This window comes from Abramis brama, assembly GCF_963993115.1.
Source record: "Abramis brama genome assembly, chromosome: 6".
Taxonomy (NCBI): domain Eukaryota; kingdom Metazoa; phylum Chordata; class Actinopteri; order Cypriniformes; family Leuciscidae; genus Abramis; species Abramis brama.
The window spans coordinates 22,662,899-22,689,530 of NC_139968.1; the positions used below are offsets into that span (position 1 = coordinate 22,662,899).

Sequence of the window (26,632 nt, forward strand, 5' to 3'; positions counted from 1 at the left end):
TTCAGCAAGATTGAAGGTGAGTTGGAGCGAAACAGATGACTTGGCCTGCCGTTGATTCCTGCAAAACAGCAGATTTACTGTCCGCCTGACACCACACTGAAGAATTTCAATCCGTTTGACAAGCAGGGCCAGCAAAGGCAACGCTTGGAGGAGACGGTAGTAAACCTAAGCCAGCAAGAAATATGGGAGATCCATTCTGGGCAGCCAATGCTAATGCCCATCTGTTAGCTAGCGGAGAGTTTCGACCATTATTAAGGTTATGTAGACCACAGGAAAACATCATGATGGAACTGTTACCGTTGCCATGAACTCATTTAATCCAATTCTGACTGGCTTTTTTTAGCTGCCGATGGTTGTGTGGAAATGTTGTAATGTGCAACACCAGCCAGGAACTTCTGGGATTTTTGTTTTCTTTGGATCCTGCGATGTTCCTCACACCTGTAGCATGGAAGACAGCTACTCTCCCAATAAGCCATGTACTGTACACCATCTAAATCATATGAACACTCGGATGGAAATGCAAATAAGAAATGGAGCAACCTAGCTCTTTCTTTCCATCTCTCATGCAAACATTCATCCTGATCATCATCTTTATTCCGTAGCAAGGTGACGTATTGTCGTATTAGGAGCCCCCTGTGCTAGCTCGTTCCTCTTGGCTTTTTTTTTCCATATAAAAGCTGCTCTACTGACATCACTGGCCATGTGGGATGAGAGGAGGGCTTGGAAAGCAAAGCATGCTTGGCTGGAACCCGGCAGCCGGACAATGCAGCCTGTGTCCTCCTAAAGCGCCAGCTGGAGTGGAACTTCAAATCCTCTCTCCAACTTTTTCCTGTCTTTTTTTCCCCCCTCATTCTTTCCCTTCTAGCAGGCCTCAGTTCCTCTAGCTCTGAAATTGCTTTTCTCTTCTCGTCTGCTTACCGTACAGCAGTGGCTCACTGGGTAATCAGGAGGCAGTAATTGCTGGGCTTGTTGACCCACTTTTTATGTTTGGGCTGGGTGAAGTTCCACTGTCCGCAGTTTCGCTCGGGGGCTCCAATGAAGTTGATTGTTAAAAATCCTTGTCAGTAATATGTTATCTCCGTGGTCTGAGTGGTCTTTGTGATCTGAACCTGTCTTTTGTGGCCCTGTCCGCAGATGGGGTCAACTGCAGAACAGATTCATGTTAAAATCTGAAAAATTGCAAGGATTGGGTGTTCGGCCTTTTGACATGGTTGGTCGTAAATGTTCATGGGCAGATAGATGAGATTACTAATGACTGCGCTCCCGCTTCAGTTTTTACTCTCAAATAACTACTTGTTAATCACTTTTATATTGTCATACGCCACATAAAAGCCGCCCATATGGGTCATGAAATATATTGTTGGAGACATCAAATCGGTTGAATTGCAGTTTTATGGCAGAGCTCCCCAGAGATGTGATTGATACTGTGGCACTTGGGTTGTTGGAGTGGGAAGTTGGCCTCATTTGGCCTTCCAGCAAGTTTGTCATGCTCTTTTGCAAGTAGATTTTAATGCGTGGATCCCAGAGTCATTTCTGTTATGAAGTATTTTCAAATTAGTTCAAAAGGTACTGCCTAACTTGAATGACCACAGGAATGAAGGCTGCTTGTTTGCAATCTTCTATTCTCTGCTTACATTGGTTCAGTTTGAAATGTTTGTGTTAAGTTTTAAACAAATAAATGAAACTTCAAAAGGCAGTCGTCATGATCTGCTTTTTGATGTGACTGTGACGTATAGGTTAAATCACGGTCACTATTGCTCCACTCTGCTCATGTTTTTTTCTGTTTGCTATGGTCTGCATTGCCCTCTGCAGGACCCTCTGGATGTTGCACGCTCTGTGATCGTCATCCGCTCTGTGGTTCCTGGAGGGGTAGCTGACAATCACGGCGGGCTTTTCCCGGGTGACCAGCTGGTTTTCGTCAATGACACCTATCTAGACACATGCTCTCTGGCCCAGGCTGTAGAGGTTCTCAAATCTGCTCCACCTGGGACAGTCTACCTTGGAATCAGGAAACCCCTGGCGGTATGTAATTATGGCCCCATAATATTAACATTCAGTGCTGGAGGTGTTTTATTTGGATAAATATTTGAGATTGGTGGGTATGTCAACCAAGCTCTCAAACTAGTCCACCACAATGTGACTTTATATCTCACAGTATGACTTTATTTCTTATTTTAATCTTTCTCACAATTATCCACTTAAAGGCAGGGTAGGTAGGAATGGTCTAAAAAAATTCTTTTTCAAATTTGTTTAAACTTTATGTACATATCAATACATAATTAAAATGTAAGTACTCTGAAAAAGAAAGTATAAAAATCGAGTGTCTGTAGACCTCTCAGGACTGTTTTAAAGACAGTTCATTATTTCCATTCACTCCACCCCCTCCCTTCTGGGCTCCTTCCAAAGCCACGCCCCCAAAACACATGAACGCGCGACTCCAACCGCTGAGCTGAAGACGCATTATTTACCTGAGACAAGCAGAGAGGAAGGAGCACAGTGCATGTAGTGACATCATGTCAGAATCACATGTAATAAAAAAATCTAACGCTAATTGCTTATGAATATAAACAAATAAGATGTATTTTAGTACTCACTATCAAGCTAGCATATTGATATTGGTAAATTTAAAATATATATTTTTTGATTCGCTAACGAGCTAGTTATATAAGCTAAAAACAGGTTGCATTGATACACTTTTTTACATTACCATCAGTAATATTGTGATGAAGATGAATTTCGTGTAAGATTCATAACATATATGGTGTTCTGCATGTAGGGGTGGGAGATATTGACAAAAATGAATATCTCGATATTTTTTTCCAATATCTAGATATTGATATTCAGGCGATATTTTTGCCATCCTTCAAAGAAATGTGAGCAAACTGGCAAAGAAGGTCCAGTTGGTCTTTTGACTTGCTGCATTTGACCTATATTATACTAGGCTATAGAAAAAAACAATAAAGGAGCTAACTAAACAGAATCTGTGGCAGCCCCTACTTTTTCCACTTACAAAAAAAACAACAAAAATACTTAACTAGGCACTTCTTGCAACAGTGATTATTAAATCAAACAACAATATGGTTGATGATCAATTCAAAGTAAAAAAAAAAATAACATTTTCAAAACGGTATAAATCCATTCATTTTTCCCCCAAAACGCTATAAATCCATCTTTTTTTTTTTTTTTTCTAAATTTATGATTTGTCTTTTTAAAAAAGTTTTTGTCTTTTATTTTTCGTGTTTGCATTTATGAAGAAAAAACAATATTACTTGACAGTTCTCCATTATGGACGCGAGCGCTCTGAAAGCTGCACTAAGACTTTCAAACTTTAACAGAGACCTCAAAACAGAAAGCACAAAGCCTTTCTTTAAAACGAATTTCGTTTTGTATTAATTGTATCTTAATTTTAATATATTTTTTTTTTCATTAATTCATTAATATTTTCATTCCTGGATTAAATACATAAAGTAAATATAGGCTATCAATCACAACATAAGGTGCTTGAACTGGAGATTATATCATCGTGAACCGAACCGTAGCCTCGCCTCACAGGCCTAAAAAATGTGGAATATATTTACAGAAATCTGGTTCTAAACAAAACCATCCAAAACAAAATAAAACTATGTAGCCTAATAAATGTGCATTTCTCCGGTGCATGCGTTCACTAGCCTACTGCGAAGATCGCGAGTCAAATATCGTCAACTTCATCTTTGCAGCCGACACAGAAATTAATAAACAATTAAAATGTCTTATTGCAATATTTTACACATTCATAATCATTACTTTTGCTGGTTCTTTGAGGCAGCTTTTTAGGTTTATGGCGTTTTGGAAAAGAGCTCTTCACGTACAAACATCGTTTCACCAAGGCACAGCAGCCCTTCAGCACATAAGAACAAAAAGAGAAAAAGCACGGACTTACTAATTACGAAACTTTGATGTGGTTGAACAGGTGAAACAGTCACAAATTCCTCTGCAACTCAAACATTCTCAGTACGAGTTATGAAGGAAGAGAACAGCATTACAGTTTTCAGCGCGTCCTCCTTTGATTGCTGTGTTGTGACTGGAAAAGTGCATGCAGGAGCACATGCGCAAAATGTAGGTTTGTAAAATGTCCTTTTGTAAAATAAAAAATAATTTTAGGGCGAAGCAGAGGAGGTCGTGCAAGAGGCCGTGGCGTGCAACTAGGGTCCGAGGAAGTAGAGGCTGAGGACGGGGTGGTCGCTGGAAAGCCACGATGATATTGACACGCGTTTTATTTCTTTGATTATCCAAAGACTTTTTGTTCATTACCTTTTCTTGTACTGTCTTCTTTTTTTGCCTTGTTTGCCTTCACTAACTGCATGCCGGTAATGTGAATTTTGATTGCTCTTTCTCTGCCATTGTTTTGCTATTCCTAGGTTCCGTGCCTCTCGAATTCCTCAAATCAAACGTGCGCGCGCAAGTGGGCAGATCCCGTGGCAAAAGGGTGGTTGCCATGGTTGCGAGAGAGAGTGACAGTCGCCTAAGCCAATCCTTTGATTCGTCCCGAATCGAAATAATGAGCTGTGTTTAATACAGATTAAACGGTCTAGAGTCACTTGATTTTTATACTCTTTTTTCAGAGTACTTACATTTTAATTATGTATTGATATATATAGAAAGTTTTAACAAATTTGGATCTTTTATTTTTATATAGTCCTACCTACCCTGCCTTTAATCTTGATGCAGCCTGCCAAACAAGATTGTTTGGCTTGGAGCTAAATGGTTAACTCCTACTAGTGGCAAAATGCTACATGTGATATGTCCGTTTATTTTGTATTGATTTTTTGCATTCTTTTGTTTCTATGAACTATACAGACAGAGGACAGAGGTAGTGAGCAGCAGTCCTCTTGGCCTGTAGAGGGCGCCGATGAGCAACCAGCGGCAAAGCAGGTCATCAGCCACACTCTCCCATCTATGCCAGAGGTATTCAGAATACGCCTTTACTTCAATTATTTTGCAAGCAATTTTATTCAGCAAGGATTCATTAAATTGATTGAAAGTGTCAGTAAAGATTTATATTTCAAATAAAGGCTGTTTTTTTAAATCAAATCATCAAAAATTGCTGACAGTTTCCACAAAATATTAGATTGGTTTCTGACTGGAGTAATTATGTTGAAAATTCAGCTTTGCTGAATAAATGGCATTTTAAAATATATTAAAATAGAACGTTATTTTAAATTTTAATATTGCACAATATTACTGTTTTTACTGTATTTTTGATTTTAAAAAATGCAGCCCTGGTGAGCATAAGAAACTTTCGTAGTTTAATATATATATATGGTCCTTGGCATGAAAAAAATGTAAGACCCCTGCTCTAAACATCTGTAAACAGGCTTATGTCGATCAATATGTAGGAAGGAAACCCAACTACAGTTGTGATTTAACAAAGAGAGCATGCACTGAACGAGAAAGAAAAAGAGTGTGAGGAAAAAGAGGAGCAAATGAGTGAGCCTCCTGAGAGGGATCTTTTTGGAGGTGATGCATGACCCCCTCTATGGGCCTTTGAAATGTACCGTATTATCCTTGAATTTTAGCAAAGATGTAATTGAGGCGGCCGAGTCAAGTGCTGCCGTAAATCTACTCAAAACGAGACTAATTGCACCATTAAGATTTTAGACTCTGCACATTTTTCATGGCAAATTGGTTCTGCTCTCCGCAAGGGTGGGGGGGGCGAGTGAGAAAGGAGCTGAGTCGGCTTGTTGGAGCGTCGCGGGGGAAAAGTGCGCTTTCAGCTCTTATGATCCGTAAGTGTGTGGAAGAGGGAGAGGAGGACAAGCTCCGGCACCCTGTTGCAGGGATAGAAAGAGCTGCTTTGTATGCGGCAGACAGACAGGAGGTGAGATGTCTCTACCGTACACGCCCCCTCCAACATCAGACGTTTCTGTTAGCGGATGATTTAGGGGGGAAGAATGTTAAAAGGGGTATAAAGTAGCATAGGGTTTCGTTATCAAGAGTTTCGGTATGGGGGAATCAACTCAGAAACTGAAACCAAGTCGGATAGGTTTGGACTGAGTTTGGTAAAACTCTTGGGCCTTGTTTTGACTAAAGATGATGTTTTTGAGCACTATTGATATTAACATTTTAGCTTGTATTTGATTTATCTCACCTTGTGGTTCAAGATTTAGGTTGGTAGGTAGGAGGTTGTAGGTTTAAATCCCACAAGAATTTGTAGTAAACCTCTTGGCCTTGTTTTGACTACAGATGACATTTTTAAGCAATGTAGATGTAAATATGAACTTTTTAAATTGTATTTGGTTGATATGGTCTTGTGGTTCAAGATTTAGGTTGGTTGGCAGAAGGTTGTAGGTTCAAATCCCACAAGAAAGTAAACCTCTTGGGCCTTGTTTTGACTAAAGATGATGTTTTTAAGCAATATAAATATAAATATGAACATTTTTACTTGTATTTGATCAATTTAGCGGTTCAAGATTTTAGTTTGTCGAAAAAAGTTTGCAAGTTCAAATCCCACAAAAATCGGTTTATAAACTATTATCAGTGTGCTGTTAAAGGGATTTTTACCCAAAAATGAACCCCCAAGAAACCATTACAAAGTCAGACTGAGTTTAGTAAAACTGTATAATAAATGTTTTGACTAAAGATTTTTAATTTTTTTTTCCGCTATTGATATAAATATGAACATTTTAGCTTGATGAACTGGTCACCAAAAGGTTCAAATCCCACAAAAATTGGCAGTAAAAGCCATAGTTCAGCCAGAAATCAAATCCTCTCATCATTCACTCACCCTCATGTCATTCCAAAAACAAAAGTGGAACACAAAAGTAAATGTTTAGCAGAATATTTACACTGCTCTTTTTCTGTCTAATAATGCACGAAAAATACACCATAAAAGTGGTTCATACTCTCTTAATGTTTTCTTAGCTTTGTGTGAAAAACAGATGGAAATTTAAATTGAAAAGTCATGTTCTTTGTGTGTAGGACTTTGGAAATGACTCTGTCTTATCTGACGACCTGGACGAGGAGCCGGAGCTAATCCTTGACGCCGAGCCACGCTATGCCTCTCCCCTCACCGCTGACATCCTGCCTGGCCTGGAGCGAGAGATGGCTGTGGATGAAGATGATGAAGAGCAGGAGATGGACACCATGAAGGATCAAGGGAGCACTAGTCTGCCTTCATACCTCAGCGAGAAGACTCGTTCCTGGGAAAAACCAGCGACATCCAGCCTCTTCCAGTTCAATGCTCAAGCTGATTCGCAAGAACAGGTGATGCATAATGATACTCTGATGCCAAATATGATTTTATAGGTTTTAAAGCCATACAAAGTGTCCATTTTTCATTTTTATAACTGTAACACTGGGGGCTGAAATGACCTGGACTACTTCTAGACTTTCATTAGATTTTCATTTACATTTATGCATTTATGCATTTGGCAGACGCTTTTATCCAAAGCGACTTACATTGCATTTCAAGGTACACATTTACATTCTTATCAGTTCTTGGTTTCCCTGGGAATCGAACCCCTGACCTTGGCGTTCCAAGCGCCAACGCTTTACTGTTTAATAAATACAGTAAATAAACCGCATTACTAACGGCGTTATTTTTTTCAGTAACGAGTAATCAAACGAATTACTGTTTCCTCTGTTACAACGCCATTACCGTTACAATAAAATGCGGTGTTACTATAATTGAGCTGACTGAAGCGGTTTTCATCCGAGAAGGCTCTCTCTCAGCCATAGGACCTGCAAAAAATTTTCTCTGGTGTGTGTGTGTTTATGAGGTGCCGGACTGGACAAAAGCGAGGCGAACGCCGTGAGCGACAGTGCACGAGAGAGGCTGAGTGTGTCCAAGCATAATATAGTTTGTTTATAAATAAATTACACATTTCAGCATTAGAATCTCTCTAGCATATTGGTATCATCTGCAACGTTTTAATTAGTTTACATGGTTATAAAATAAAACTCCAAAATAACCTGCAGGGAACGTTCAAAGAAAACATCTTTGTTTGACCGGTTGTGAACACGTGCGGCAAACACGACTAGAATTTGGCTTAAATAACCTTTGATGATGACTTTCTCTGTAGGTTATACAAGTAAAACCCAAAAATATGACTTTTTGTTAAACTGTTTACTTTTGTGAGGAAGAAAATACTTCAAGTAGGCTATACAGTATGTCTACCAGTTGTAAAGGTGTGTGTGTTTTATAATTTTAATTTGCATTACAAAGAGTGTACGTGTATGTATATTTTTTTATTACTATTTATTTATTTTTGGTACATTTCTTAAGAAGCATAATTTATTTTTAGACTTATTTGTTGGACAGTTGTTGTCTGTGCAATACATATAAAAAGTTCTAAACCATCTATTGTGTTTTGTTGTTCCACTATAGTAATGATAATATTTTAATATTTAAGTTAATAGGCATCTCTCACATTGTCCCACAGCAACATTAAAATAGTGTAGATTAGTGTACAATGTTTTATAATAATAATTTATTCTATTTAGTGTCCATTTCATTCATTTAACATATTTAATATTGAGGGTATCCAAGTTATTTCACATATTTAAACATTTTTTATTTATTCAATTTTTTAAGTAACGGAATAGTTACTTACCCTGGTAATTAGTTACTTTTGTAATGATGTAACTCAGTTACTAACTCAGTTACTTTTTGTGAGAAGTAACTAGTAACTATAACTAATTACTTTTTTAAAGTAACTTACCCAACACTGGTCATCAAGTTCACATCATTAGATTTTTTATTTATTTTATTTTTATGTAAGATAAAATCCCACAAGAATACGTGATTGAAACTCTTGTGTTGTTGCTGCCACAGTTCCCTGCGGTGGACGATGATCTTTGCACAAGCTTTGAGAAGATTCAGCTGCAGCTCTCACAAATTCCCCTCAGTGAGTGTTTGTCTTTAAAACAAGGTTTATTTTAAAAAGTACAGTTCGGTACAGTTTGATATTTATACGTCTGTTCTCAGGTCAGCCTGCGTCATGGTTGGAGGCAGCGGACAGCGAGGCAGACTCTGACTCCAGAAACGAAGGCTCAGAACTTACCTTGACCGACACTGACACTGAGTGAGTCTCCAGCTGTAATGAATACACACCCAACTATATCCATCACTTAACTAACTTCTGTTTACAAACAAAATTACCATTTTGTCATTGGTTTATTTTTGAGAGTACAGATGCATATAGCAGGAAGTAACATTTTAAAAATATATCTCTACTAGCTAATACACACCTTAAAGTCATTAAATACGTTTTTTGTAGTACCTGTGCTCATAAAGATTGATGCCTTGTGAGGAATTGTAATTACCATGTTTTCTAATAGAGCCATAATGCCACCTGCTGGACAAAGCTTTAATTCATAGGACAGTTAAAAGACTACATTTTTAAAGATGTAAAAATAAGATACTCAAATTAATTTGAGTGTTTAAGAATACTTTGAGAGTACTAAAATTTGTGGTGTTAATCAGAAATGAGAGCTTTATGCTTTTTTTATATGGTACAAGTATTAGAAAATGATCATGTTTATCTTAGATTATCACAATTAACTCTTTTTTTTTTATAATTGAGCTACCACTGCGTTATAACCCAGGTGTGGTAGAGAAATTGAAGAAAAGTGAGAAACGGATATAAAATGCCGTTTTGAGCCACACAATGAATGGTGTCAAATTGGTGTGAAACGCAGCTGAGACTCGGCCAGCTGTTAATGGTGTGTGTTTGTGTGTGTGTGTGTTTGTGTGAGAGAGTATGTCATTTTGGTTTGTACACATACAAGATGTTTTTTTTTTAAATTAATAGCCAATTAATTATTGTATTTACTATGCACACAGTATTGATGTTTAGACTGTACATTTTTTATTATTATACAACACCATTAATCATAACTAAAAATAATAATTTTATACTATCATTATTGTTGTTCACATTCTAGCTTTGTTCTACAGTATGTAGCTCAGTTGACCTTAATAGAGACATTGATTTAATTTTTTGAATCAGAGATTTTAAGTCAAACAAGCCTGTAAGATGACTGAATTCTTTATTTGTTATTAATCCAATTCAAATAATTCTTTATGCTTTCCTGCTATTACACTGAAATTCATTTGTTGAATTCATGCTGTTTAATCAGGTTAAATATTTCAAAAATAGTGTCACTTGCTTTTTGTGAACTGTCAAGACAGATCTGAGATGATTAAAGTCGGGAATCTTACACACATTTTATATGAACTTGATGAGTTTGATTCAGTCTATTATGACTCTGTGACTGTTATGCATCTATAACTTACTGTCTTGCTCTGCAGATCTGCGCAGCGGACGACTTCTCGCAGCAGGAAGAGAAGAAACCAGGGCGCTGCCGGTCCAAATAGAGGAGGCCACAGGTAGCAGTTAACTTTTCGGCATTACTGATCATTAATACTGAGAATTTGATGGTACACTGTAAAAATGTAGCTGCAATTCTTAACTTAAAATTTGTTGAGATAACTTAAATATCCAACTAAACTAAAGTTAGCTAAACTTAATATTTTAAGTCAAGCACAAACAAGTTCTTTTTTTAAGTTGAAACAACAAATTACTTCTTATTCAAATGTTGAATCTTAAGTTGTGATAAATAATCACAGCAATCGTTTTTTACAGTGTAATTTAAGAATTTTGGTTATTATTCTAACTGTACAGTAAATCTATTGTCCGCAGTGATCTTCCAGAAAGAGAGGAGGGAGAAGGTGAGGAGACGCCTGCGTTCAGTCACTGGGGTCCCCCACGCAGGTAAAACACACTAAAAACACTGAAGTTGTGTGTGGTTCAAGAGATTTCAGTAGAAAGGTTGAAGTAACAAAAAATGTAAAAGTATTGACATAAATAATTGACACCCTCCTAAAATAAAACAAATTTGTATATTTATAATACATTTAAAGTTAAAAATATAAAATTTATTATTTAATCAAATTCACATTTATTTGTATAGCGACATCTGACATGCATAAAGATTAAAGTAACAAACATTGTTTTATTTTCTTCTATTCTATATACACATACATATATAGAAAGAGAGATAAGCAAATACTATTATTATTATTATGATAAATGTTGTTTTTGACAACCATCTTCTATACTTAATAATAAAAAATAAAAATTATGTTCTATCTCTGTTTACATTGCTCAGTTGACTGTAATAGAGACATTTTTTTACAAACTATATAAAACTTTTTATTCATCAAAGGATCCAGAAAAAATGGTTCCACAGCAAAACTGTTTTAGAAGGATCTCTGAAGTAATGATGCTGAAAATTCAGCTTTGCATCACAGGAATAAATTACATTTTAAAATATATTCAAATAGAAAACAGTTCTTTTAACTTGTAATAATATTTCACACCATTAGTTTCTTAACCTGAATTTGGATCAAATAAATGCAGTCTTGGTGAGCAGAGAACACTTTTTTTTTGGTCTCAGAGTGGAGGTGTGGCTAGAGACACAGGAGTCTCTGGGTATCAGCATAGTGGGCGGACGCACCGTTATAAAGAGGCTGAAGAACGGAGAGGAGCTGAAGGGCATTTTCATCAAACAAGTGCTGCCAGAAAGCCCAGCTGGACGCACGGGTGCCCTTAAAACAGGAGACAAGATCTTACAGGTCTGAGAGACACACGCATACATGTTCAGATGCATTTGCTGTTGCTTATTAGTACACAACTACATCCATTAATATTATGTTTTTTTCTGCTTCCTAACCAATTTAAAGGGGCCATATTCTTTGTTTTGTAGCATTTTTATTCATCCCTGAATCTCCTTATAAAGAATTCCTGCACCAAAACAGCTGTAATCAAATTTTTCTTTACTATTTTTGCTACTGTACCTTTAAGACAATATATAAATGACATATTTTATTATTGGCTAATGTCTTTGCATATAAAAACAATTCACTGTCATTCAACTTTTCAGCAACTCCCAGATGAACACACATGTTGATGTGTAAATGTGGACGGGCTTATGTTAATATACACATGGTTCTGGCATCGTAACCTGTTTTTTGCTAAATATTCCTGTTTTCAAATGCATGTCCCCTTTAAATTCCCTCTTATCTCTCTCTCTCTCCTCCCTCTGTCCTTTGTCCTTCCGTCATCCTGTGTGATAAATAGGTTTCTGGAGTGGATTTGCAGAACGCCAGCCATGAGGAGGCAGTACAGGCTATCAAAGCGGCATCCACTCCTGTAGTCTTCGTCGTTCAGAGCCTGTGCTCCACTCCACGGGTAAACCTGCCATTTCATTTAAAATGCCATCATCTTCTCCTGCCACTGTGCACCTTAGATATGACCCCCCTGTTCATGCCTGAGTGCTCTCATTCTTGAAAATGGGGCCAATTCATTTCCAGTTCAACAATAATAATTCCACTCAGTCGCTCCTGAAGTCACTGGTAAATGACGCCACACTCTTGGGCCACTTCCTCCCGCAGCTCTGCTGTTAAAGGTCTAGCACTGTTTCGATTGCTTTTAGTCCCCTGTAGTTTTCCATAATGTGCCTCTATTTTGAAGTAAACATTGTTCTTGCATCCTTTAACTGTGTCATCCAAGTTTTGTAACATAGGTGACCTTTACTTTGCATAAGGGGAAAAAGCACAATGAAAACACAAATAAATGTTGTAGTTGTGGCCACACACATATTACTGCTCATCACTATTGTGTCCTCATGCAGATGTGCATTATTTCCTGTTATCTCTGCTCTTTCATTGTTAATAAAAATGGAACCTTATAATAATAATAATAATAATAATAACCTTATAATTATAATAATAAAGTATATAGATTTTAATCATTTTGAATTTAATAATATGCATACATTTAATGATATTATAGTTTATATTATAATAATTTAGGACATTTAGATTAGTACAGTAATATTTAGATATTGTAATACAATTATTTTCATAAATAATGCATGTAATAATTATAATAAATAATCATATGCATTTATGTACTCAAATTACTGAAACTAAACTTTTCTAAATAGTGTAAATAGAGTTCTAGATATCAAATAGTAATATGTAGATATTGTGATAAAATTATATATAAATATGTAATATTTCTAATATATAATGTATATATAATGCATGTAGTAATTATATTCTATTTAATTGTGTATATATTTGATGTTATAATTAATATAATTGTAACATTTAGAGATTGTAATAATTGATAAATATGTATGCATTTACTAATAGTATAGAAACACACACACACAGAACCTTATTCTACACACACATATGCAAATGTTTTCTCAAATTACTGGAAATTCACAATATATTGCTTAACACAAACTGTTTATTATCCATTGACAAAGTCCTTAATAATTTTAAACCTTTCTATATAGTTTTGTCTAATTAGCAATATTTAAATATTGTAAAATAATTTTATAAATAATACATGTAATAATTATAATAAATATGTATTTATTTCTAGTATTTATAAATATATAAAATGCATATGCAATTGATTTATTTATTTTTTATATTATTTATTTTACATAATATTTACTCAATGAATTACTTAATTAAATTGTTTAATACTTAGTAACTTAATTAAAAAATTGTATTATCCATTGGCGAAGTCATAGGCTATTTAGCTGCCAATTACCCGGCCTGGCCAATATGTTTATCTGTTAACAATTCAAAATAATATTTAAATAGTAATAAGTAATATAGGAAGTGCGGCTGAAATGTGAGGGGGAACATGTGTATTACTAAAGACCTACTGGATGATTTTTTTGTATCACAATATTGTGGTCAGAGAGCAGCGTATGGGCCTCTAGCAGCATCCTTATTGAGGATCTGTGTGATGTGAGGGAAGAAGCTCTTCCTGAACCGGTCTGTGTTGACCCTGAGGCTGCACAATCGAGCAGAGCTGTTGTTTCATACAGTACAACTTAATGATTTTTATGACCTTAGTTGGAATGCCCTGCAGGTTGGGTTCTTCAGCCTTAGCAACCATACAAGCGCAGGATCTTGTGGTGCTGTTCCCATGCCATGTGCTAATCCCTCCTGATTGGATGATTTCAACAGTAATAGCGACACTAAGGGGATGTCAGTGAATGATGTCTTTCTCTGTCTGAGATAATTGATTTCGTTCTCTCTCAGCCCCAAACTGGGAACGCACAAATCTCTTGAGCTGATGTGTCCGTGTTCGTTATCCGTGAGGTTGACTTTCTTTGTGTGTGTGTGTGTGTGTGTGTGTGTTCGCAGCCTGCTTCAGTGACGGCCTCCAGCATTAGACAGCATAAGGCTAAGAGGAAAGCCGCCCAGGTGAGTACAAACCTGCGCTCTGCTAAGCTCACCTCTGAGTTGTGGCTCTTTCACTTTTTCAACAAATCCTGCACCAATATACATATGCTGGCAGGTATTGCAAGTAGGGCTGTACATTTTGTGCATATAATTATAAAAGAAATGATGAGATGACGAGATTAATCTTGTTAGTCCTATTATTATTGTTGTTATTATTTTTTTACACATTTAGTTGAGCATTTTTGATTTTTCACGCAACAAACAGAACAACGATAATGATGATGAAAAAGAAAGATAATAGAAAATAAAAAATACAATAACCTATGACAAAACAACAGAACATTGAGGGACAAATGCATACAAAGACAAATTATCCTTGACTGGACAGGTAATGCTTAAGCAGGATACAAATTCGTTATAGAGCATGTAAAAGTCCTGGCAGAAAGCGATGCATAAGGATGTAGTGTAACGACGCCCAGTTCCAGGAATGCACTAATATTTTGTTGGTAGTACCAGTTTATAACAATTATTAGTTAACACTAAGTTGTCAACACTTCGGAAAAAATAATAATTCGTCGTTACACTACATCCTTATCAGAGCCCGTCTACGGAGAGCCTGCCCACTCCCTATTAAGCCCTATTGTACCGAATTTTGGTTGTAGTACCACCAGAGTTCCACTGGGGGCGATCGCCATGAGTGCAGAATGAATGGGAGTCAATGGGGCTAGACGGCTAAATTTGTCTCTTTCACCCGATTGCCGTTGAGAAATCTCAGATCTGATTGTAGATTTTGCAAGTTCAACATGGGTTTTAGGTCGAAAGTTGAATGAACGAGTACTTATGTCGTTTTGATTTCTTACAGGTTGAGTTGTTGTTGCCCATAACACGCTAGCATTCTGCTAATGACGTCAGCATTCTGACGTCATTTACATTTTAAAAGACTTTTTAAAGCAAATAAGTGACTCTAAAAAATCTAACACCCAGCAATGTGTAATTTCTTTGCATCTCCTTTCGAATACAACATTCAAATTACTAGACAAAAAATTATATCCTGAGAAAAGTGGATTTTGAGGGGTTTTCGCCATAGACCTCCATTCATTCTGCACTCGTCCTGTGAGCGCCCTCATATGGAATCAGAGTGGAACTGCAACCAGTTCAGAAGCCGGAAGTGTAGTGAGAGTGAAACTTCTCGCCATATTAGACATTCTCTGTCCTTATGCATCGTTTTCTGTCAGGACTTTTACGTGCTTTTCTCAACTCAGTGAAGTGACGTCGGTGTCCGGGTTAGCAGTAGCATGAGCCGTCAGGCAAATTTTATTTAAATAAACTCCTGATGTACTTACAAACTTTCCAATGCCTCGTTTTATGAGTACAGAACCTATTTGTACTACTGTAGAAGTTTGGTACCATTCTGGGCATTATTAGTGGGGTAATTTACGAGATACATCCTTGGATCCATTAGCGCCTGGCCGCCTGCACTAAGCCATTCGGCTGATATCTCGGCTTCTGGGGGGGTGTTTGGCTCGATGTCATGGTGCCAAGAACCCTAGGTTGATTTTACTCCGAACCATTCCTTTAAGGCACAACATTAAATACATGAATACAGATTACACTCTGTTACTAATAACTTTGGCGTTAACAGGGTTCATTGGCTATAAATGCACTTGTTAGTCCTATTATTTTAATCAAATTAGAATTTTATATATATATATATATATCGAATTTTCATTATCCATTACTAATAACTGAGCACCAATAATAATTTATAATAATGTTACTAAATCATCTAATTGGAATTGATTTTTGTAGGATCATGTGACACTGAAGACTGGAGTAATGACATCACAGGAATAAATTACATTAAAAAAAAAAAAAAAAAAAAAAAATATATATATATATATATATATATATATATATATATATATATATATATATATATATATATATATATATATATATATATATATATATATTCAAACAGAAAACAATATTACTGTTTTTACTGTATTTTTCATTAAATATATGCAGCCTTGGTGACTAAAAGAGACTTTAATGATTCCAAACTTTTGACCGGTAGTCTGTTTGTGTATATATAATTTTTTTGTTCCGAAACATATTTTGTGTAACATTTTTTAATTTATTTGAATCTTGAATATTGAAAATACTTATCTGAAGTCTAAAAGGCAAGGGCCTTTTAGAAAAGTGAATGCTGTTATTTTGCTTTTTTAAATTTGAATCTTTTTTTTTTTTGCGAATGATATCAGAATAAAAAAATGTTTCCAGGTTTAATTGAGATTTTGAATGCCTTCTTTTTTATTGTGTTCTCAGACTCAGATTGTATATCTGAACATCATAATATCAGTCTATGCTAGAGCTCAAATCAGCAGCATTCACTGCAATATGATTCTCACTGGAACTGCATTGTCCATAATGATCCGTAATTACGTCCCAGCTGCCTTTAATGATCACACTCTGAGTCTCTGTGCAAAGAAGCTGAATGCTGTATTTATTATGTGTATGTTTCAAGATGTCTTTGTTTCCACTAATGTAAATGTCTAAGACTGGTTTCCACTCACATCAAAGCACAACCCATCACAATCTGATATAAACCTCGCCACATCCCAGAATCAAGAGAAATAATGAAAGAAAAGAGGACAAATGCAAGCAAGCAAGCCCATGTTTCTGAGAAATTGTGTCTCTTCCCGGGAGACCTGCAGAAGAATCCCAATTTTAAATCTTCTAGATACCTCTGGAGTCGCAGTGTTTTGATTAAAACTGTTTTTTTCTAGCAATTAATTTGAAATTACAGTAATTTGCCTAATTGCTCCTTCATCCATTAGTTGCATTCGGCTCCCGAGGCTACGTGATTATTCACCACAATCAGAATATGGGGCCCTCTAATTACACCCTGCAAATTTAATTAACTTTTCAGCTCATATCTGAAGGAAAACTCTCGCTGCTTTCTATTTCTAATGCTATTTTCCATAAGAAAATGTAAATTTAGATTTAAAAAATCAACTGCTACAGAATATATAGAAGAATTACCTTAATAGTATGTTATAAACAAAGATTTTCCCATATATTGTGCGCAAAATAGTTTTTTGCCAACATAGCAAAATTAGCCTAGGTTGCTAATACCTGTATTCACAGCTCTTGCACACATTAACGGTCTTTCTCCCTTGATATCATTCTTCCATCATTCATTAGCTATTAATCAGCAGTAAGCGTGGCTCTCAGGAGCAGTGAAACATTATGGCATCCTTCTGCAAGTGCTGCTAATAGCTGATTAATGCTAATAGATCTGTTAGAGGCGGCTTATGTGAGCTACTATAGCTGCAGCTCTATTGAGAGATGGTTAGCCTTGATTAGACTGTGTTGTCACTGGTAAATGTGTTATTATTTAGCATATACTGTATGTACAACATTTTGTATATCAGGAGGGTCCACGGATGTCCACAAACAGCCCGATTTTTGCAAGTGGTGCTCATTGCAGAGCCAAATGACGTCCTGCTCCCCCTCTCAGGATGTCATGGGTTGCGCTTGACCTAGTCCACTTGTTAAGTGATGGTCATATTCCCTATATTATTCATTGTAAAGCCCAGCTTCTAAGTTTTTTGTGTCGGTTAAGCAAGTGGTTGTTAAGTAACATGATAACGTAGTGCCCCCTGCTTCGGATTTAAGAGGTTAACGATTAATTGATTGGTAATGTAAACAACAATCGATTATGGGAATTAATGTTAATTGATATCCCTAATAGAGAGTGCTAAAACATCCTAGAAATCGCATAGCAACATGCTAAAAACACCATAGAAACCGGTGACGTGCTAAAAACCTACTCTGAACATACTAGAAACCGCATAGAGACATGCTAAAAATTACTCAGAACATCCTATAAATCTCAGAGGCGTACAAAAAATGCTAAAAATCATTTAGAACGTTCTAGAAATCACATCGAGACATGCTGAAAATTACTCAGAGCATCCTTTAAATCTCATCGAGAAATACTAAAAATGTTAAAAACCACTCAGAACATTCTAGAAATCACATTGAGACGTTAAAAATGACTAAGAACATCTTATAAATCGCATACAGAAATGCTAAAAACCACTCAAACTTTCTTGAAATCGCATTGACATGCTAAAAATGACTCAGAACATCCTATAAATCTCATTGAGAAATGCTAAAAATGCTAAAAATGACTCAGAACATCCTATAAATCGCATAGAGAAATGCTAAAAACCACTCAAAACGTTCTTGAAATCACATTGACATGCTAAAAATGACTCAGAACATCCTATAAATCTCAGAGGCATACTAAAAATGCTAAAAATCACTTAGAAACATTCTAGAAATCACATCGAAACATGCTAAAAATTACTCAGAACATCCTTTAAATCTCATCGAGAAATGCTAAAAAATGTTAAAAACCACTCAGAACGTTCTAGAAATCACATTGAGACATGCTAAAATTGCTAAAAACCACTCAAAGGTTCTTGAAATCGCATTGACATGCTAAAAATGACTGAGAACATCCTATAAATCTCATCGAGAAATGCTAAAAATGCTAAAAACCACTCAGAACGTTCTTGAAATCGCATCGAGACGTTAAAAATGACTCAGAACATCCTATAAATCGCATAGAGAAATGCTAAAAATGCTAAAAACCACTCAGAATGTTCTTGAAATCGCATCGAGACGTTAAAAATGACTCAGAACATCCTATAAATCGCATAGAGAAATGCTAAAAATTACTCAGAACATCCTTTAAATCTCATCGAGAAATGCTATAAATGTTAAAAACCACTCAGAACGTTCTAGAAATCACATTGACATGTTAAAAATGACTCAGAACATCCTATAAATCGCATAGAGAAATGCTAAAAATGCAAAAAACCACTCAGAATGTTCTTGAAATCACATCGAGACCTGCTCAAAATTACTCAGAACATCCTATAAATCTCAGAGGCATACTAAAAATGCTAAAAATCACTTAGAACGTTCTAGAAATCACATCGAAACATACTAAAAATTACTCAGAACATCCTTTAAATCTCATCGAGAAATGCTAAAAAATGCTAAAAAACACTCAGAACGTTCTAGAAATCACATTGAGACATGCTAAAATTGCTAAAAACCACTCAAAACTTTCTTGAAATCGCATTGACATGCTAAAAATGACTCAGAACATCCTATAAATCTCATCGAGAAATGCTAAAAATGCTAAAAACCACTCAGAACGTTCTTGAAATCGCATTGAGACATGCTAAAAATGACTCGAACATCCTATAAATCGGATGGAGAAATGCTAAAAATGACTCAGAACATCCTATAAATCGCATCGAGACATGCTAAAAATCTCTCTGAACCCCCTACAAAACCCTAAGCGACTACTTTAGCAATAACAAAACCCTTCAAAAACCTTCTCACAACACCCTAGCAACTATATATCAATGTATAGCATCACATCTGTTCACAAGAATGGACCATTGACCAATGAACTTGGGGGTCCATTAAAACCACAATCAGTAAATAGTTTGTTGAGAATCTATAGAACAGTGTTAGTTGAAGTGCCTCGTATTGAGATGTTGATGATAACTTCATCGGTGGCTTTCCACATATGATTCCCATGTCCATCTCCTGAGGCTTTTCTCTGACAATAGCAGTTTTACAAGACTACTTCTTGTAATAGCCCATGCCTAATTTCTACTCCCTACCATTTACAGCTTTCTTCATGCTCTTATCATCGTTCTCTCTTATTCATGCTTTGTTGGGGTTTCTAAGTGGGTTTGCTCTGCCTTTTGAGGAATAGTTCACCCAAAATTGAATAGGAAAGCTTTATAGAAATAGCGTTAAAGGGATCCATATGACTTATGCACTATATTCAAAGTCTTCTGAAGTAGCTTTGTGGGAGAAACGGACCAAACTGAAGTCCTTATTTAAGAACTGAATCAGTCTGATTTGTGAACGAATCATTAGATGGGTTTTGTGAACTGGATTTAATTGAAAAGGTCTGATTCAAACGAAGGATTACTTTTATTTTTTTTGGTGAACTATCCCTATAAATCATTGCTTCTTTCTCCGTCCAGAGTTTTCCCAGCATTCATTCATATTCATCATCTGTCACTGTTTATTTGTTAGCCTGTGTCCTTTGTAGTGTCTTTCCACAGTCTGTTGCATTACTTTCTCTCTCACACAGTCTCTTTGCTTTTCTCTTCAAGCAGAAAGCAGGACAGACCGGCGTCCCTCCGCCCATGCGCCTCCCCCCGCCCTACAGACCCCCCAGCCTAGTGCAGGAGGAGGAGCAGGACGAGGAGGAGGAAGAGAGGGAGGATGAAGAGCAGGCTAAAGGTGAGAGTCTGCTGATCGCGCCAGTGCATGCGACTGAACTCAATGGCTGTGTTCGAAATTGCATACTACCATACTAGTCTACTATTTCTCTAGCATATAGTATGGAGAGTTAGCAGAGTTTCTGTATGCATAGAATCCCTGATTAACCTAATATTGGGACTGTTATTTGATTAATTTTGTAATTATCACTGTCATAATTATTCTTAATAATAATTATTATTAATTAGCAATAATTGTTAATAATAACATTAAATAAGAATAAAAAATGCTTGAATAATTTGATAATGAATAAGATAGATATTTATTAGATATCTTGATATATATGTGCTTAGTTGCATAATAAAACTAATAATTATCAAATTTATTAAATAAATAGATACTGAATAAAATAGTTAATAAATTTATATTTTCTTAAATTATATGCATTATTAATAACAGTAATAAACAAGAATAAATAATAGTTTAGTAAATGCATATTGGATTAAATACTTTTTATTAATAATAAACAAATATTTGCTTAAATTGACAGCCCTATCAATTACAAAGAAAATATGTTCAGATATGTGTGTTCATGGAATACAGTCAAACAATATTGAATGTTTATTTTAGTATACTTATTTATATCAAAATTATTATTTTATTATTAGTAGTAATAGTATTTTTATTATTAAAAAATAAATAAATAATGGTTAATTAAATGGATATTGAATTTAATAAAATTAATAAATATTTTCATTATTAATAGTAATAGTTTATATAAAATAAATAGTTTAATAAATACATATTGGATTGAATACAGTTATTAATAATAAACACATATTTGCTGAAATTGACTTCAAATGTCATCATTTGTGATTTAAAGCACCAATGGTAATTGCCCCCCCCCCCCACACACACACGGAATTGCTGCGTTTATTATTTGTAATTATATTACTATATTTAAAAAAAATCAATTGACAGCCCTACACGTTATACAGTCATACAAATAATTACCAAAAAAATGATGTATTGTGCATTATACAACAGAGCGCTTCTCTGAATACTGTATCCCACAATGCAATGAATTATAGACGACAAGGAGACATTTATTTCCATTATGATAACTGGGCTGGACCTGCTGAATTAAATATACAGCATGGTCAGGTCATGTGGCTACTATATTCTGTGTGAAGCATTCATCATTGTGCATATTGCTCAATATGCAGTAAGCACTACACTATTATTCTATTCCGAACATTGCCAGTGTCTTAGGAAGTGACATGCAGAAACATTATCTTTTAAAAAAAACTGTAGCCACCATGAGGCGTTCTCATCACAGCATTGCAGCAGCAGATCTCATTCCCTGAGACTGAGCTGGCAGACTCTCTCAGCGTCACACCGCAGCTCTAATCTCTTTCCAGTTTGATGGTCCTCAATATGCCGTTCGGGCAGTGCGGCGTCTCCAAATCTCTTTTTCATCCTTGTCCGCCACCGGTCCTTTGACTGGCTCTGTTCCCGGATGCCATCCGGCAAGCCATTCTTGTAAAATCTTGTAGTGTGAAATTGAGTCTGTGTTGAGGTGTGCTGTGTTTAGGAGATGCCGAGTAGGATAGGTCCAGTTGAAAGTGGTGTAGTGGTTGGAAGATTGGAAACTGAAACGAGGTGGGTTTGAAATACTGTACATGACCTTCAGTATTGTCCATGAGTTAGACACGTTAACACGTTAACCTTCACGTATAACGGAATCATTCCATATGAAAATAGAATTGCTAATTAAATCCATACAGGATGTAGTTTGCCAAGTATTTTTGCATCTTGCTATAAATACGGAATCGTTCTTAGCTGTTTGGATGCGTTTCATTTGAGTTTCGCATTGTGTTGTGAAAGTGTCAATGTTAAAAATTAGCATGAAAAACAAGTGGGATTTGTGTATTAGAAAATTAAAATGAATATATTTTTGTAGCATTGTAGCATTTAGCTTCTCCTTTTGTGCAACATTGTATCTTTAGTGCATGGAAATTGTTCGTAATGTGATTTTTAAATTTAAGTCAACATCTTGAGGATATGAAATATGAACTTGGAACTTAACCTCTTGAATTAGACGCTTGTTTTTGTTATTGTGTGCAACTACCATTTAGTCAGCAAGGCTAAATGAAAAGTTTGGCAAAATCGACTTCTCAAGCTGTTACTTGCTAGTTTCAGTTCATCATTTCCCACATTCTCCACGATTCAGACAACAATGTGATGGATAATGCATACAAAGCTGCAGGCATACACTGTGACTCTGTAGCATTTAGCTCCTTTTAGCATTTAGTTTCTCTGTTCTTCAGTTCAATTGTTCTTATAGTGATTTAAAGTAAAAGTCAACACCCTGAGGCTCTAAAATATTGGATCTTGAATTAGACGCTTTGTTTTTGTTGTTCTGTCCAACTTTTGTGTACCACCATTTAGCCAAAAAGGTTAATGTAAAGTACTCCTCCTTAAGCAGCTATTTGCTAGTTTCAGCTCATTATTTCCCACAATCTCCACAGTTCGGACGACAAAGTGATGGAACATGCATAAAAGCTGCAGGCAACTACTGTGACTACTAGCGTTTAGCTTCTGATAGCTTCTGTTAGCGTTTAGCTTCTGATAGCTTCTGTTAGCGTTTAGCTTCTGATAGCTTCTGTTAGCGTTTAGCTTCTGCATTTAATGCAGAATACTGTATATTTAATTCAGTTGTTCTTATAATGTCATTTTTAATTTCTAAAAGTCTTTAAAATATGAGCTCTTGAATTAGACACTTGTGTTTTTGTTGTTGTCTCAACTTCTTGTACGTAACCAGCTATCATTTAGCTAGCACGGCTAAATTTTGACAAAGTACTACTTCTTAAGCTGCTACTTACTCATTATTTGTCCACGATTCAGACAATATTGTAGATGATAAACACCTCTCATGGCTCTAGTCACTTTGGATCAGCTCAATAACTTCTTTCTATCTGTGGCATGAACCATTCTCCCTGGTGAAGCTTGTCTTCTGGTGTGGTGGTTTTGATGTGCGCATATGTTTGTCTACCTTCCCATCTGTCAGTGATGAATTACTTTAGGTTACCTCACCTAAAGCACTTCTGTAAATCCAATCAAAGAATTTTTGATGGAAGTCAATACTTGAGCTTTGCTGAAGCCCTCAACATGCTGAACTGCTTAAGTTAGGGGTTTTTCTTTTTCCACTCCAGCGCGTTGAGGACTACCTAGTCAGCAGTTTGCGTAATCCCTCGACATTAGAAAACGTCTGCTCGCGGATTAAGATAAGCGTAATATCGTGTCGGATTTATTGAATGTTGAATAAACACAATCTAAAAACTTTGCCTAAAACTTGTCGCAATAGGATTACAGGGCGTTTGCCTTGCAATGTAGGACGTGCGATAAGACGACCTTTTATGTCAGGATTTGCTGATGCGCATTCATTTTGTATTTTAAATTGCAGACTATTACCAAACAGTTATTGCTTAACTCATATTTGCTCTCCTAAGAATCTCTGTATGCAATTACGATATTCTGGCATATTGTATGCTGGACGTAGCGCCGCGTCTGCATCAGATTTATACGCGTTCAAGAATGAATGAATGCCGCCATCTGTTCGAATCTGTGGCGAAGGCAGGGGAGAAAGCTGTCTATTGTTTGAGATTGAAACAGGGACCTTGAAGTAGCTATTTATCTCAGTTCAGAGCATCAGTCAGCCTGATGAATTATAACAGACTCGCAAGATGGTCAATGGAAACCCCACAATGAAGCCAAAAGGCCCATTTTCTGTTCAGATCCATCTTTGGCAATATCAGTTTTAACAGTTGCCCTGAAGAAATGGTTTTGTTTTGTGATCTGGGATCATCTAGTCTACATCCATCATCTGGACTTGATGCATCACACTTGGTGAATCACATCCATGGGCCATCTAATACATATTGCACTTTTCGAGGCATTTAGTAGTTGTAGGTCATTGGAAAAAGTTGATGTTTGTTATTTTAGATGGTATTTTATATCACAAAAAGATACTTCCTTGCCAAAATGAGCTCCAGTGTGGACCAGACTGTGTGCTGATTGTCAAAATCTGGCACGGTGAGACCACGTCCACATCGTTTACTGGGCTGAAAAACAGGAGGTGTCTGCAGGGCGTCTTTCTAACTTGGCAGACGGTATCTCATGAGGTATCTTGGGAGATAATATCTCCTTTAAAAGTGAGTGGGTGAAAGATTCACCATCAGTGCTCAAAGGAAAATACAGCAGACTAACTCTCCATTGAATGCCAGTGAATCCTTTTTTCCTCTCTAACCCTTGTTGTTTAGCAGTTGTTTTTGCTTTTGTTAAAAGATAGTATTGTTGAAATAGTTTAAAAATCAGCGTGAATCTTTTTTTCACTTCTCATCTTTGATATTGTTCATCCGGGTTATGTTTCATCAACAATAATGAAGACAAAATTAGTCTTGTTGCATTATTTTTGTCTTGTCTTTACTATCATTCATTTAAAAAACCCTCTAAAAAATCCTCTCTGCCATGTATGGAAGCTTGTTTCCGCCACTGAATAATAAATAAATAATAATAATTGTGACTTTTTATCTCACAATTCTGACTTTTTTTCTCTGAGAAATAAAGTCGCAATTCTGAGAAATAAAGTCGCAATTGCGAGATATAAAGTCGCAATTCTGAGAAATAAAGTCGCAATTGCGAGATATAAAGTCGCAATTCTGAGAAATAGTCGCAATTGCAAGATATAAAGTCGCAATTGTGAGATATAAAGTCGCAATTGTGAGAAATAAAGTCGCAATTCTGAGAAATAAAGTCACAATTCTGAGAAATAGTCGCAATTCTGAGAAATAAAGTCGCAATTCTGAGAAATAAAGTCGCAATTCTGAGAAATAAAGTCGCAATTCTGAGAAATAGTCGCAATTCTGAGAAATAAAGTCGCAATTCTGAGAAATAAAGTCGCAATTGCGAGATATAAAGTCGTAATTCTGAGAAATAGTAAATTCTGAGAAATAAAGTCGCAATTGGGAGATATAAAGTCAGAATTGCATGATATAAAGTAGCAATTGCGTGTTATAAAGCCAGAGTTGTGAGATATAAACTATTCTGAGGTAAAAAAAAAAAAAAAAAAGTCTGTCTTTTTTTTCCCTTACAATTGGACTTTATATCTCAGAATTGTGAGATATAAACTTGCAATTGTGTTATAAAGTCAGAATTGCGAGATATAAAGTCAGAATTGCGTGATATAAAGTCGCAATTGCGAGAAAAAAAGTCAGAATTCTGACTTTATAAGACACAATTGTGACTTTATTTCACGCAATTCTGACTTTATTTCTCGCAATTCTGAGAAATAAAGTCAGAATTGCGAGATGTAAACTCGTAATTGGGTGTTATAAAGTCGCAATTATCTTTTAAAATGTTTTCTTCTGTGGCGGAAACAAGCTTCCATAGCCATGACACCTCTTATGTTAACAAAAAAATTCAATTATTAAATTATTATGTGTACATATTTAATGCGCAAATGTTATTTATATATGTATATATATAATTCTATCTATCAATCTGTCTGTCTGTAACTCTGTCTGTCTGTCTGTCTGTCTTCTATTATCTATCATCTGTCTGTCTCTTTCCGTCTAGTTTAGTGTATATAATTTAAAGTATATTTCTGTCAAAAAACTGCCAAAAATGAAAAAAGTCTGTCACATGCATACAAAACATCAGGTATTACAACAGTTTAAGCCCGCTGTTTATGAGAAGATGACGAGGGCGAGCAAGACCAAAATCCCTCACCCTGTTGATTTTATCACCAACTTTCCTCATGTTCTTCTCAGTCTCTGATCAGTCCAGTTTTTCTCCTGTGGTGTGCTTGTGTGCATGTATGAGTGGTCACTGCAGTCACTTCCTCTCCCTGCCTACTGCAATTACTGCTGCATGATTAATAACTCCAGTGATTCCAGGAGTTTGGCAGGCTGTCCGCTCCTCCTGCGAGGATGTTATCACGCATGCGCGCTCGTCTGTATGTGTGAGGCCTGTGCCGTGCGTGTCCAG

The 26,632-nt window shown here is 36.0% G+C and overlaps 1 protein-coding gene across 7 annotated transcripts in view; it reads left to right on the forward strand.

Moving 5' to 3' along the window:
* Positions 1-26,632, forward strand: part of patj (PATJ crumbs cell polarity complex component) — a 115,870-nt gene that overhangs the window by 37,238 nt on the left and 52,000 nt on the right. For 5 of the 7 annotated variants that reach the window (XM_084116597.1, XM_084116602.1, XM_084116601.1 and 2 more), the window contains exons 20-30: positions 1,813-2,022; positions 4,837-4,944; positions 6,958-7,242; positions 8,813-8,885; positions 8,966-9,062; positions 10,292-10,369; positions 10,683-10,754; positions 11,440-11,617; positions 12,123-12,233; positions 14,219-14,278; positions 20,476-20,605. In XM_084116597.1, the coding sequence (XP_083972723.1) occupies positions 1,813-2,022; positions 4,837-4,944; positions 6,958-7,242; positions 8,813-8,885; positions 8,966-9,062; positions 10,292-10,369; positions 10,683-10,754; positions 11,440-11,617; positions 12,123-12,233; positions 14,219-14,278; positions 20,476-20,605 (1,402 nt within the window). The remainder of the gene's footprint in view (positions 1-1,812; positions 2,023-4,836; positions 4,945-6,957; positions 7,243-8,812; positions 8,886-8,965; positions 9,063-10,291; positions 10,370-10,682; positions 10,755-11,439; positions 11,618-12,122; positions 12,234-14,218; positions 14,279-20,475; positions 20,606-26,632) is intronic. The other 2 variants (XM_084116599.1, XM_084116603.1) reach the window with 1 other exon arrangement.